Source organism: Berghia stephanieae, chromosome 10, assembly GCF_034508935.2.
Source record: "Berghia stephanieae isolate SIO BIC M18660-M18661 chromosome 10, UCSD_Bste_1.3, whole genome shotgun sequence".
NCBI lineage: Eukaryota > Metazoa > Mollusca > Gastropoda > Nudibranchia > Aeolidiidae > Berghia > Berghia stephanieae.
Genome location: NC_088369.1, coordinates 9,285,607 through 9,299,204, shown reverse-complemented (window position 1 = coordinate 9,299,204; position 13,598 = coordinate 9,285,607). Strand labels below are relative to the sequence as shown.

Genomic DNA, 13,598 nt, shown 5'->3' with positions numbered 1-13,598 from the left:
ACCACCATAGTTAACAAGTCAATGGCATTACTTCATCAGCTTCATTGTCATCATCATCATCATTTTCATCATCATCTTCATCATGCTCGTTTGTCATCATTGCTATCTATATTGTTTTTATCATTGCCATCCTCCTCCTCCTTCTCCTCGTCCCCGTCCGCTTCATCTTCATCATGATCATCATCATCATCATAATCATCATCATCATTATCCACCTCCTCATCATTATCCACCTCCTCATCATTGTCATCATCATCATCAACATATTAATCATCATCAACACCATGACCATCATCATCATCATCATCATCATCATCATCATCATCATCATCATTAAATTGAGAGGTTTGAAATGAGATTAAATATGAAGTCACTAGATCCTTCTTGTCCATAAAGTACTCCCATTTGTTTTACAAATATTTTCCTGAGTTATGTCTAAATAATTATGGCATTAAAAAGTATACATTTCTCACTTACTTACTTACTTATCCAAACCAGCGACCACCTGAGCTCTAGCCCTTCGGTCTCATGCCATGACGTAGAAGTTAGACGTCTTTTGTAGTTGTTCCAGGTGACTATACAGTGTGTTACTGATGCTCGGATTTGGTGGGAGAAAAGTAACCATTTAAAGTGTTGTGTATTTGTGTTATCATATTTTATTTTATTCATGAAAATCCCAAATCAGCGGACGACTCCAACGAGGGCTCATCTAACAAGGGAGGGACTGGTCGACTCTTTGCCAATCTTCTCATGAATCTCGACAATGCCAATGAAATGGATGCCATTATGAGGTGACCATTTTAAAAAAAAATTTTTATTTTATTTTATTTTTTTCATTATACTCATATTAAAAAGGAGAATTTTAGTTTTTAAAAAAAATTTGTAAGATCATTTTAAAATTCATTTGAAAGTGAATTTGAGTTGACATTTTTCTCTGTATACTTATTTTTAAAATCATAAAAAGTGAAATTGAGTTGATATTCTTTTTTCTGCATAATAATTTTAAAAGTTAATTGAATATGATATGATAACCATTTTTTATTTATCTCAACAGCTTATGATATGAAAAAAAAAAAGAAACATTTTGAAAAGAAAATCCAAACAGTTTTTAAAAAATAATACTTTTATATAGTGCAATACCCACTAAATGTGCTCAAAGCGCTTTACAAAGGGTCCCTGACCAACAGCAACACGCAACATAAAGAATGAGACATGACTTCTTTAAGCGATAGTACAATATTTTTTTTCCAACACAGACAACGCTATTAACGGCCAGGTACTCATTTTACACCTGAGTACGGTGAGAGAATGTGAGTAAAGAGTCTTTTCCAAGGACTCAACTAAGCGCTGAGCAAGGCTCGAACCTAGTACCTTCCTATCCGAAAGCGAGTGTCATACCAAAAGACCATATAGCCGCAGTTGAGATTTCCTTGAAAATGACCCTCAGCCATTTAGAAGAATGTTCATGGGGCTTTTGATATCAGATGCTGATTTTCCTAAAGGATTAGGAGAAATATGAAATTTTAGAAACTTGGAATGCCTCGCAGGCATGTATAAGGAGGATACATATTTTCGTAAACAGATACATGCGCAAGCTACTCAGAATAAAATGGATGGATAGAATTAAGAATGAAGAAGTATAGAAAAGAACACAGCAGAAACCAGTGGGAGAGGAAATAGGAAGAAGACAATGGAGCTGGATTAGACACACCCTTAGAAAGAATGACTCCACTATAACAAAAAAAGTATTGGGCCGGAACCCTCATGGCAGAAGATCGAAGGGAAGGCCGTGGGGAACATGGAGAAGAATTAAAGAAGCTGATATACAAAGAAGTGATAAGATATGGAACGAGATAAAAAAGTTAGCTCTGGCTAGAGAAGGATGGAAATTGTTTGTCTGTGACCTATACCCTGACCCAGGGTGAAAAAAAAATAAATCTGGGTGGGGTTCCTGACCTCCCATAGTGGGCAGGGAGGCTTTGTCTTTGTCTTTGAATGAGATTACTTGTTTTTTTCCTGCCCCGTCTGCGAGGGAAACAGTCAAATGCATAGTTATTGTTTTGGGAGATGATATTTTTTTCCTTGTAAATCATCTCTCTGTTATGTATTATTATATTTGTTATTTTGAATGTATAATGTAAGCATTTGAGTGTATTCCTCTTTGTGCTTGTGTGATGAGACTTATAGATGATCTCAAACTAAGTACATTGGTGGTATGCTCTATTTGTTCCCAGTTCCCCTTTGTCTCACTTTTTCTTTTGTGCTTTAATTGTAATTCTAGAACTTTTTACTATCCCATTTTCTTCCTTTTTGCTGGCGCTGAATGTGTTGCAAGTGCTGTAAAACCCTTTTAAAAAACCCAACAAAAAACAAAAAAAACAAAAAGGGTGAAAAGGGCAATGATGAATGATGAAATTTTAATTGTTCTCTTCTGTCTATTTTGTCATAGTGCCAATTCCAATGTCCAGAATGGTAAAGAAGGGATGGGCAGCGGCAGTCTGAGTGAGTTTGCAAAGAGAGCTCTGACAGAGATCTGTCGACAAGACTGGGTTCGAGAGAAATTCCTACGCAATCCGGAAAAGTTGTTCAACTCTGAACTTCTGTCGGACCCCATTTTGCTTCCAAAACAAGTAAATAACAATTTTTATTTGACTTTGATTTTAATGTTAATGTTTATATGTGCAAGCATTATTAGGAAAGGGGGTAAAAGTAAAAAGCTCAGTGACTTTGAATATATTTTTTTATAGATAGTAGGAACACACTCAAGTTTTTTGTTTTTTTGTAATAAGAGTGTTGTCTTTTTAATCTTAACTTAGTTTTATGATTCTCTGTAATGGTTCTGGTTAATTTTTTTAATGGCTTTAGGAAACAAAAGATTTTTAAAAGAATCATTGCACCTATTAATAGATTTGTGAAAATTACCTCATTGCTTAGATGGAGAATATTTTAGTGGCTGTGAGTCATAACCCCGACAAAAGTTATCCATATTTGTATAAATTTTTGATTATACATTTTCAAATGACATTGGATCCTCTGTCATTAAAGTGTTAATTTATTATGCATAAGTCGGTGGTTTAAGTCTGACTTTTCACCCAAATGCATAAGATATTGTTCCTGTGATATGTAACAGTAACATGTAAAATTAAATTAAATTAAAGCTTTTATAAAGCGCAATATCGATTAAATGTGCTCAAAACACTTTACAAGGGATCCCTGATGAACAGCATGTAACATTTAGAACGAGACATGACATCTGTTAGGCGATGATACCATTTTTTCCGAAAGAGACAACGCTGTTGACGGTCAGGTACTCATTTTACACCTGAGTACAGTGAGAGAATGTGACTAAAGAGTCTTTTCCAAGGACTCAACTATGCGCCAAGCGAGGCTCGAACACAGGAACTTCCGATCCGAAAGTGAGTGTCATACCACAATACCACATAGCTGCACATATGTCTTTTAAAAAAATAAATCTGTCTTTTTTTTTCTTTTTTTTTTTTTTTCTTTTTTCTAGGCTCAACAGTTGCTTCAGATGATTTGCTACCCGGGTGGAGTCCCAAACCAAATGGAAGGTTATGAGTTGGAAAGTAAACACGTTGTACAGCGTGTCCTACAGGTAATAGAAGTATTCCATCCATAATGTAGATGTTTTAATTTTTGTTGTTTTTGCGGGCGGAGGGGGGGGGGGTTGTGTTTTTTTTGCTTTATTTCTTTTTTAAAACAAGTTTTTCATATTCTTATGCTTTTTTTGTTTGTTTGTTGTTTTGTTTTGTTTTGTTTTTGTTTGTCTTCAATTTTTATTCTACTGATCTTTGCATGGCTTTTCTTTGAGCTTCCCACAATTTGTCTTTGCTTTTGGAAACAATTATAGTTTTATGTTCGTCATATTCTGTTTTTTCTTGTACTTCTTTTTCCTGTTATTCTTGATTCATGACAGATTTTTTTCTCTATGTTCTTGACTTTTTTTGAGGTTATTTATTTATTTAATTAATTTTTTTAGGAGGGGGAGGGGGGATGTGGGAAGGTTGCAATATTATCTTTCTCTTTCCCTCTTTATTACACCTACTTATTGTCTTTTTCTTCAAAACATACAAATTCTACTTTATTTATATAATTTAAATATATAATTTTATCAAACTTTTTCCGTTATTTGTTCCCAGAATCTTGATCAGTGGACACTGCGAGTATCTTGGCTAGAGTTGCAGCTTTTGTTTGAAAGGGCTCAAACCAATTCGGTAAGTTTTACGAAAGATTCCTCACCTACCTATATATTCATTTAATGATTTATGATTTCTAAGGGGCAGCGTGGCTCAGCAGTACGGTCTTTGCTTCGCACCGGAAAAGAACCAAGTTTGATCACCCGCAACTGCGCTGTGCGGCCTTGAGCAAGTCACCTCGCCCTAGCTCAATTTGCAGCGCTGCACTGCGACGGCTGATGCCTGGGTTATTCCAGTCTTTCCTTGGAATAGACCCTACAGACAAATTTCCCCTATGGGATGAATAAAGGGAATTTTCTTTTCTTTTCTTCTATTTTACGATTTATTGTTATTGAGACAAATTTCCCCTATGGGATGAATAAAGGGAAATAAAAATTATTTTTTAAATTCATTATAAAGTGTCCAGTGTTCCTAGAGATGCGAAGGGTGACATCAACAAATTATTGCTCAATTCAATCTAATTCAACCGTTCCAGGAAAACAACAGCCTGCTGGACCAGGTGTCCAAGGGAACCATCGATATCTTCCATCAGCTGACGGAGAATCAGGCAGAAGGTGGAGGAGGAGGCGGTACCTCCATGCAACACGACCAAAAGTAAGTTTTTTGTGGAATTTTTATATTGCTGTTGTCGTTTTTTCTTTTTTGGTGTTGGTTGATTTCGTGGAGTAAATGCACTAGGATTGTTTGACTGTATTTGACATTTTTAACACAATAGGCTTCAACAGTCGTGACGTCATTTCCCTCGTAATGACGCATAGTAACTTAGTACCTGGTTCTAAACTATCGGAACAATCGTGGATGCTCTTATGAAATACTTCTCCAATGAGCATAAAAGTGTATCCAGTGTATTATAAATCTGATCATGTTTTGACTTTTATATACTTTGATCACATGACATGTGAAAAAGTTCTAGCCAGCGTGAAGAATAAAAAGTACCTATTTTCTTTGTTTAGAACCAAGCTGCTCGTTGCTGGGCGGATGTGACATCAGACTATTGAATCCTATTGGTATGGAGTAAAGAAATGTGCAAGGATAGATATATATAGTAGGAAAATGGCAACTTATCTGAATAAAATTTTACATTTAGGCCTTTAGGACTTCTTAAAAAAAAAACTTTCAACTGTTGTGTGATAACTACACCAGAGATGGTCCACAGGTTCTTTAGAAGGTTACCGCAAGATTATAGACGCAGATGAAAAAGTTGACAGTGTCTACGCTAAGGAATCAGTACGGGCCACTAATCATTTCACCATTTTGTTTGCCCTCCTCAGACTGAATTCCGAGAACACCATCTGGCTCGTGGCTCCCCTCATTGCCAAGTTGCCCAGCTCTATCCAAGGGAGAGTCCTCAAACTGGCTGCCCAGGTCCTGGAAAGTGGTAACAACTTTGTGTCTGCTAAAAGTATGGCAGAGAAGAAGAACAACATGAAAAGGTAAGATTAATCCTTCTTTCTTATTCTTGTTTTCTATATTTACAGATTTACTGTTTTAAATTTAACATTTCAAGTTGAGCATTTGTAAAGTGCGATATCCACTAAAGATGCTCAAAGCACTTTACAAGGGGAGTTTAGTCAACAGCAACACTTAACTTGTAGGATGAGACATGACGCTTGTTAGGCAGTATTACAATATTTTTCTGACAGAAATATAACACTGTTAACAGCCTGGTACTTTTACACTCGAGTACGGTGAGAGAATGTGAGTAAAAAACCTTGGACATAACTCGGACATTATCTCATTCGTCTGTAGTGTTTTACTCCTTTTGTTTTGTTGATAAAGGGGAAACCTGAAATGTCCACATTATCTGTTTTTGTTTATTAAAATGAAGTTTACATTCAATTTCACATTGTTGTAGATTTATAGAGGGAATTTAATGTTCACCAACTTTCTCTTTTCCTTGTGGATTCCACATCTAAACACTGAAACTCGACACATTGTCATTCTTTTCTCACAGCAAATCACTGTTGAGTCACCAGCCATTCCTGTCTCTCGTCCTGAGTTGTCTGAAGGGTCAGGATGACCAGAAGGAGTGTCTACTGAGGTCACTCATGGTCCAGTTGGAAATGTTCATTAACAATGCCAAGGAAATGATGGTAAGTCTTTTCTTTTTTTTTTTTTAATATAGGGGTCCTTATAGCTCAGTAGGTAGAGCACTTGCTTCACGTATAACGGGAATGGGATTGATCTTGGGTGAAGTCGAGATTTTTTTCTGAATATAAGCTGTCCACCCAATAGTGATTTGGTAGCTGAGATTGTTAGATCTGGCATTAAGTATCTTGCGATAGACTAGCACTCTTTCCAAATGGTAGCAAGCAATTGCTATTGCCCTTATATAGGCATCCTTCTGTCTCAAGAAACGATGGTTGTTTGTGCCCTGTATGACTTTGGTCTCATCAGTCTTGTTGAGAGCAGGGACGGGTGTGACTCAGCTTCCCATCCTTGCATGGTAGCAGTTGCTGCACACAAAGTTCGACTATGTGTTTGATGCCCTTATAGTGCTATAGAACGTGGTCTTATCACTCTGAAGACCTATTTTTGAAAGTATATTTTTTTCATTTTCAGTCTCTCTAATTTAAATCTCTTTTAGCTTCCAGCATCCTAGTAATCAACCTTTTACATGTTATTTATGTTTACGTGTTATTAACTTTTAAAATCTTTATTATAGGAGAAGTATCCAGATGAGACAAAGATAAGGCAAAATCTCAATGAGGCCTTACAGCTACGTCTCTCATTGGTATGTGCATCCTTGTTACTTTTTTATTTTTAATGTGAATAAAAACCTGAGATTAAACATCTGGATTATTTGTCTGCTCAATAAAGACATTTTTTTTTTGGTCTGTGTGTTTGTTTTCTTTTTTTTTTTTATGTGATAAAAGTGCTTGTTAAACTTTTTTTTTTGTTTTGTTTTAAATCTTAAGAATGGAATTTCTGATAGATATTACTAGTCAACCCCCCCCCCCCCCCCCCCAAAAAAACAAAAACAAAAAATGATAGCAATCTTTGTTTCGTTTTTAAAAGATACCCTGTTCAATTCCCCATCAGCCATGTTTACTTTGTGCTGTGCACTGCAGCTGACACTTGGGATATTACAGTCTTCCCTTTCAATAGATCTAGATGAAAAATTTCCGTTAGGGATAGAAAATATGAATTTTATTTATTTTATAATTTAACCCTTTCCATACCAACTACAGAAAAATTATCACATTTGTTACGATACATTGATCATTTCTCTTTTTTAGATTGGTTTTGTACTTCACATAAGTTGAAGAAAAATCTTTGTTATAACCATAAGAAGTTAATGCTGTCAATTATGTATATTATGTCCTGATTGCCTCTGAGTTTGAGAGAAAAGGAATACATTTTCTGGGGGGTAGGTATGACATTTCGGAAAAAATTCTTAAAACGGTCGTATGGAGAGAGTTAACAACATCAAGGTCCTCGAGACAATTGTTTCTGTGGCTTTGTTACTCGTACCAATGCAATATGTCCCTCGACATTTCTATTTATTATTTATTTTAATTCAGGTGGGTGGGATGTTTGACACGATTCAACGCAACAACACATCGACCAATGACTGGGCTCTTCTCCTGGTTCAACTCATAAGTCATGACGTGGTCGATTGTCAAGTCAACAGGTATGGAAAGACATTCATTCTTTCATTGTTTTGTCAGCATTGAAATCAGATTGTAAACATTTGTTGATATCAGTAATTTGATGGATTCAAAATTTATCTTTTGCAGTTTGTGAACACGAAAGATAAATAAAAAATTAGAATTTCCAGTTAAGAAATTCAACATGAAACAAATTGTAAATAAACTAGAGTCAAATAGATTACCTATAAATATGTGGATGCGATAATGAAAAAAAATAAAAAATTAAATAAAATAAGTTGGCAATGGAGATTATATTTATTAGCCATGCTCAAGATTATGATGAAGATGGTGATGATGATAATAATGATAATGATGATGATGATGACAATGAAGAAAGAAGAAGATGATGATGATGATTGATTCATACTAAAATTCTGAAATGGTTTTTATTGTTTCCTGTGAGAAGTTTACTTGTTATATAATGTTACACATGGTTTTCATGAATAAAAAAAATTAATACAATAAACGAAAAGGAATACGATTTATTAAATTCATACCAACGCATCACCATACTCATCGTTTTTTCCCCCAGCGAATTATTCCTGACAATTGTAGACATGTTGACCGTCCTGATTCATGGAACTCTTCTCTCTGAGGGACAGGAAAAGGGGGAGGAGAACAAGAGGTCTTATTTTAATATTATAAAAAAACTGAGGGTAGGTTTGTTTGTTTTTTTGTTTTTTTTTTTACTGCAAATAAATAGATAAAGAAAGAAATATGCTAAATTCACTCATGATAAAAATTGGATTTGCAATGTTGAATTTAGGAATGATTGTTAAGTAGTAATAAAGTATTATGTGTATAGATGGAACGAAGTTGACATCACTCAGCTCTTTGTTATTATTTTTAGACAGCCTGTTAGGGATTAGTTATCACTATGGTTATATCAATCAGTCTCTGACTACTCACAGTTTGTGTGTTGGTATGTTAAATTGGCTGCTGGATGTTGTGAGTATTTTACCTAAACACAAAGCATCAATATAATTACTGTATATATAAACAAAGTGTATCTTTAATAGTTAACGTGAATACTAAGCTGCTAGAAGCTATGGACTGGAAAAAGTAATGCACTAAAATGAATAGAATAGCCTTAAAAATTAACAAACTAGCAAACACAAAAGGTTTCAGGCTCAAAATCCGTCTTCAGCCTACAACAAAAATAGTAAAAACGTTAATGCATCACTTAAAATCCAGACAGACGGCAGAAAAAAAGTTTTGGGCTCGCCTAGACATCAAATACGAAGTCAAAATATTTACCTAATGTACTACTGTTTTAACTGTTTTGTTATAAGGCTGATTGGCATTTTGTTCTTTCTTTTTTAAGCTGTCATTTATATTTATATATATATATATATATATATATATATATATATATATATATATATATATATATATATATATATATATATATATATATATATATATATATATATATATATAATTTTTTTTTTTTTTTTTTTTACATTACTATAATATTTATATCAATTTGATAAAAATACATCATTTAATCTACATTTAATATTGATATTTCAAGTATACGTGTTACACATATTTTTTTTTTGTTTCTTTATTTTTTAAAAAATTGGAAAACAAAAGAAAGAACTCGGGGAGAGAAACAACGCAGCCACTGACATGATTCGACAGTTGCTTCCCCCTAACAAGCAACAATACGAGGTGATCACTGTGGAGCCGTACGGAGCTGTCCTGGACAACAAAGGGAATAGAGTCACCGGCTTTGATGCCACTGGAAAACGACCTGTTAGTATCTAAATTTAGCCTTATCGCATTATTAAAATTTTAAAACTTTAAAAAAACAAAACAAAAAAACTTGTGATTTTAGATAGCGCAATATCCACTAAACATGCTCAAAGCACTTTACAAGGGGTACCTGACCAACAGCAACGTGTAACATGTAGAACAGGACATGTCGCCTGTTAGGCTGGCTATATTGCAATTTTTTCCGACAGAGACAACGCTGTTAATTAAATTAATTTAATTAAATTAATTAATTTAATTAATTTATTAAATTCCCTTTATTCATCCCATAGGGGAAATTTGTCTCTGGGGTCTATTCCAAGGGAAGAGTGGATTAACCCAGGCGTTAGCCGCAGTGCAGCGCTGCAAATTGAGCTAGGATGAAGTGACTTGCTCAAGGCCACACAGCGCAGCGACCTGTGATCGAACTCGGTACCTTTCGGGTACGAAGCAAAGACCCGCTGAGACACGCTACCCCTTAACTGCCAGGTACTCATTTTACACCTGAGTATGGTAGAGAATGTGAGTAAAGAGCCTTTTCCAAGGACTCAACTATGTACCGAGCGAGGCTCGAACCCAGCACCTTCTGATTCAAAAGCAAGTGTCATACCACAAGACCACATAGCAGCACTATCTTGACTAAGGGTTTTGAAGATAATGATGACCAATAAGATGTAGAGAAATCATGTTTTATATGCTGATAGTGGGTCCATCTGAAGCGCGAATAATATTATTTTTCATCAAATTTTCAAACCTTTTTTTTTTTTAGGCTTCCCAACATAAACTAATTTTTTTATTGTGTTTAAATTTATAATAATTTTTAAAAAATTGATATTCTTTATGTAAAGAAACCTAGCAAACATCATGACCAAGGGATAGATCATTGTTGACTTGCACACATATTTGTAGGTCTGATAATCGAATGCAATAGGATTCAATAGTCGTAACGTCACTTCCTTCATAATGACGCATGGTAACTTAGTAACACTGGCTCTAAACTATCGGAACAATGGCGGACGCCCGTATGAAATATATCTCCGGCGAGCATAAAAGCGTATCCAGAGGGGAAAAAAACATAAACTTGATCATGTTTTGACTTTTACACATTCTGGTCACAAGACATATGAAAAATTCTAGCCAGCATGAAGAATAAAAAGTACAGATTTTCATTGTTTAGAACCAAGATGGCCGCCATTGCTGAGCGACGTGACATCAGACTACTGAATCCAAGTATGGGCTTGTTTTAACATTGTTGTTAATAGACAATATTTTACGTTGGTGTGAGTAATATGTTTAGTTGATTATAAAAACTGTTCCATTTTTTTTTTTCAGGGTGTTCAAGTAGCCCAAAAGGTGACCTTTAACCCTTGGGAGGTCATAGAAGGTCACAAGAATCAGCCACCCATTCCTTGGTCATTCTTTGGTGCTGTTAGAACGGAGAGAAAGCCCCTGAAGTATGAGGACGCCAAGAGGTAGGCCATTTGACATTTCTAATATTCTGCCATGCAATTGCAAAACCCAGTTTAACTCTCTCCTAACAAGTTATTTTTAGAATTTCCCCCGAAAATTCACACCCACTCAGCACAAAAAATAGACTTTTCTTACTCAAACAAAAAAGTAACAAATGAGCTCTACAAGACAGTGTTTAGTATTTATAGCTGTAATCAAAGCATTTCTTTAAATGTTGTGATGTACAAGAGAAATTGGAATGAGAAAATTGTTGGTTGAATTGTAACGAATGTTACGATTTTACTATGGGTGGTAAGGAGAGGATTAAGTAGGTACAACAAGAGACAATTTATAAATTTTTATAATGGGTTTTTCTTACTATATGTTACAGTGAATGACTTAATCTGTCAGATGGTGAAAAGGTTTGAACTGAGTTATTGCCAAGTTTAGTTAGAAGGTCAATTTTTTTAATCAAAAAGTTCTTGTCATAAATGATTAAATCAACCCTTTTTGTACATCTTCAGGAAATATCAAAGCTTAATTTCACTTCTAAATATTATTTTTATAGCTAGTCAAGTTGAAAAAGTATGAAATTTGAGAAAAGTTGCTGGATACCTTTCCAATAACTTCATGAAAAATCACCCAATTTACTTCAAATAAAGATTAATATGCTATGGGAAGCATATTCTTTCAGAAAATACCAAAAAGAATGCAAATCCAAAAATTTTCACCTTCTGCCTCATTATGTCGTGCACTGACACATATTCATAAAGCATTCTGATAGTCATGGAAAACACTTTTACTTGTTTTAAGATAGTCATTTCCTCGATGCATAATGCAAAATATATAGATTGTTTTTTTCTGCCACAATAATGACATCTATTGTGGTACCCATCATAAGGCTAAACCCAGATTTTAATTGAGCTTTAATTCAGCTTTTTTATATAGCGCTATATCCACTAAATGTGCTCAAAGCGCTTTACAAGGGGTCCCTGGTCAACTGCAATATTTAACATGTAGGACAGGACATGACGCCTGTTAGGCGATATTACAATTTTTCGGACAAAGACAACGCTGTTAACGACCAGGTACTCATTTTACACCTGAGTACAGTGAGAGAATGTGAGTAAAGAGCCTTTTCCCACAAGAGCCAAACAGTTGTTCATTGATGCTCAACATAATTGTAATTTAGGATGCTTTTACGATTTAAAAAATGTATCTGTGCATTTCCACAAGCATACGGTATGTGTGTGTGTGTGTGTGTGTATGTGTGTGCGTGTGTGTGCGTGTGTGTGTTTGGGAGTGATAAGCATGTGATGCCATTTGGAAAGTGTGGATGTGATGTAAAGGTTTCCACAGGAGGCACTATAAAAAAATTATTAATACCATACAAACATTCTCCCATCTTACTCAGGTGTAAAATGAGTACCTACCTGGCTATTAACAGTGTTGTCTCTGTCTGAAAAACAAAACAGTAATATTACCAGTAACAGACATCATGTCTCGTCCTACACGTTAAGTGTTGCTGTTGGCTTGGGACCAATGTAAAACACTTTGAGCACGTTTAGTGGATATTGCGCTATATAAATTCTAGATTATTACGTTCTTCAATACCCTCTCTTTTTATCCCCCTGTAGACTGGATCTGTACCACACCCATTCTCTAATCAAGCCCTTGTCCTACTACCTTGAACCACCGATCCTGCCCCCTGAAGACCTAGAACCAATCCCAGAAAAAGTGGTAAGTCATGTGTGATATGGATTAATCCAGGAGTGGGTACTTTCTTATTTCCCCGTGTCATCACCATGGACGCTATATCGCTGGCATAAGGGGCAGCGTGGCTCGGCGGGTACGGTCTTTGCTTCGTACCCGAAAGGTACCGAGTTCGATCACCGGCCGCTGCTGCGTTGTGTGGCCTTAAGCAAGTCACATCGCCTTAGCTCAATTTACAGCGCTGCACTGCGGCTGATGCCTTGGTTATTCCAGTCTTCCCTTGTAATAGACCCTCGGGACAAATTTCCTCTATGGGATGAATAAAGGGAATTTTATTTTCTATTTTTATAAGCCGGTGGGCGGGCTTTTTGTCAAGCCAATATTGCCGGTTTTCCGGTTTACCTGAGATGCCAAAACTCTGTGTTTAATTTTGAAAAAAATTCCAGTCTGGATCTAAAAATACATCACACTACCACAACTACTATTACCACCACCACCACTATCACCACTTCTACAACTACCACCACATCATCATCATCACTATCAGCATTTCTACCACCACCACCAAATCATCACCACTATCACCACTTCTGCAACTACCACCACATCATCATCACTATCAGCATTTCTACCACCACCACCACATCATCATCACTATCAGCACTTCTACAACCAGCACCACAACATCATCACTATCAGCACTTCTACAACCACCACCACATCATCATCATTATCAGCACTCACCACATCATCATCATCACTACCATTACCACATCTATCACCACCAAATCATCATCTAGCAATCACAATC

At 35.6% G+C, this 13,598-nt stretch overlaps 1 protein-coding gene across 8 annotated transcripts in view; it reads left to right on the top strand.

Annotated features, from left to right (window-relative positions):
* Positions 1-13,598, top strand: part of LOC144956200 (mediator of RNA polymerase II transcription subunit 12-like protein) — a 119,197-nt gene that overhangs the window by 48,239 nt on the left and 57,360 nt on the right. For all 8 annotated transcript variants that reach the window (XM_078886636.1, XM_078886635.1, XM_078886634.1 and 5 more), the window contains 13 exons: positions 686-791; positions 2,450-2,630; positions 3,515-3,616; positions 4,161-4,235; positions 4,693-4,811; positions 5,489-5,650; positions 6,172-6,310; positions 6,883-6,951; positions 7,742-7,851; positions 8,403-8,526; positions 9,467-9,628; positions 10,958-11,097; positions 12,712-12,814. In XM_078886636.1, the coding sequence (XP_078742762.1) occupies positions 686-791; positions 2,450-2,630; positions 3,515-3,616; positions 4,161-4,235; positions 4,693-4,811; positions 5,489-5,650; positions 6,172-6,310; positions 6,883-6,951; positions 7,742-7,851; positions 8,403-8,526; positions 9,467-9,628; positions 10,958-11,097; positions 12,712-12,814 (1,592 nt within the window). The remainder of the gene's footprint in view (positions 1-685; positions 792-2,449; positions 2,631-3,514; positions 3,617-4,160; positions 4,236-4,692; positions 4,812-5,488; positions 5,651-6,171; positions 6,311-6,882; positions 6,952-7,741; positions 7,852-8,402; positions 8,527-9,466; positions 9,629-10,957; positions 11,098-12,711; positions 12,815-13,598) is intronic.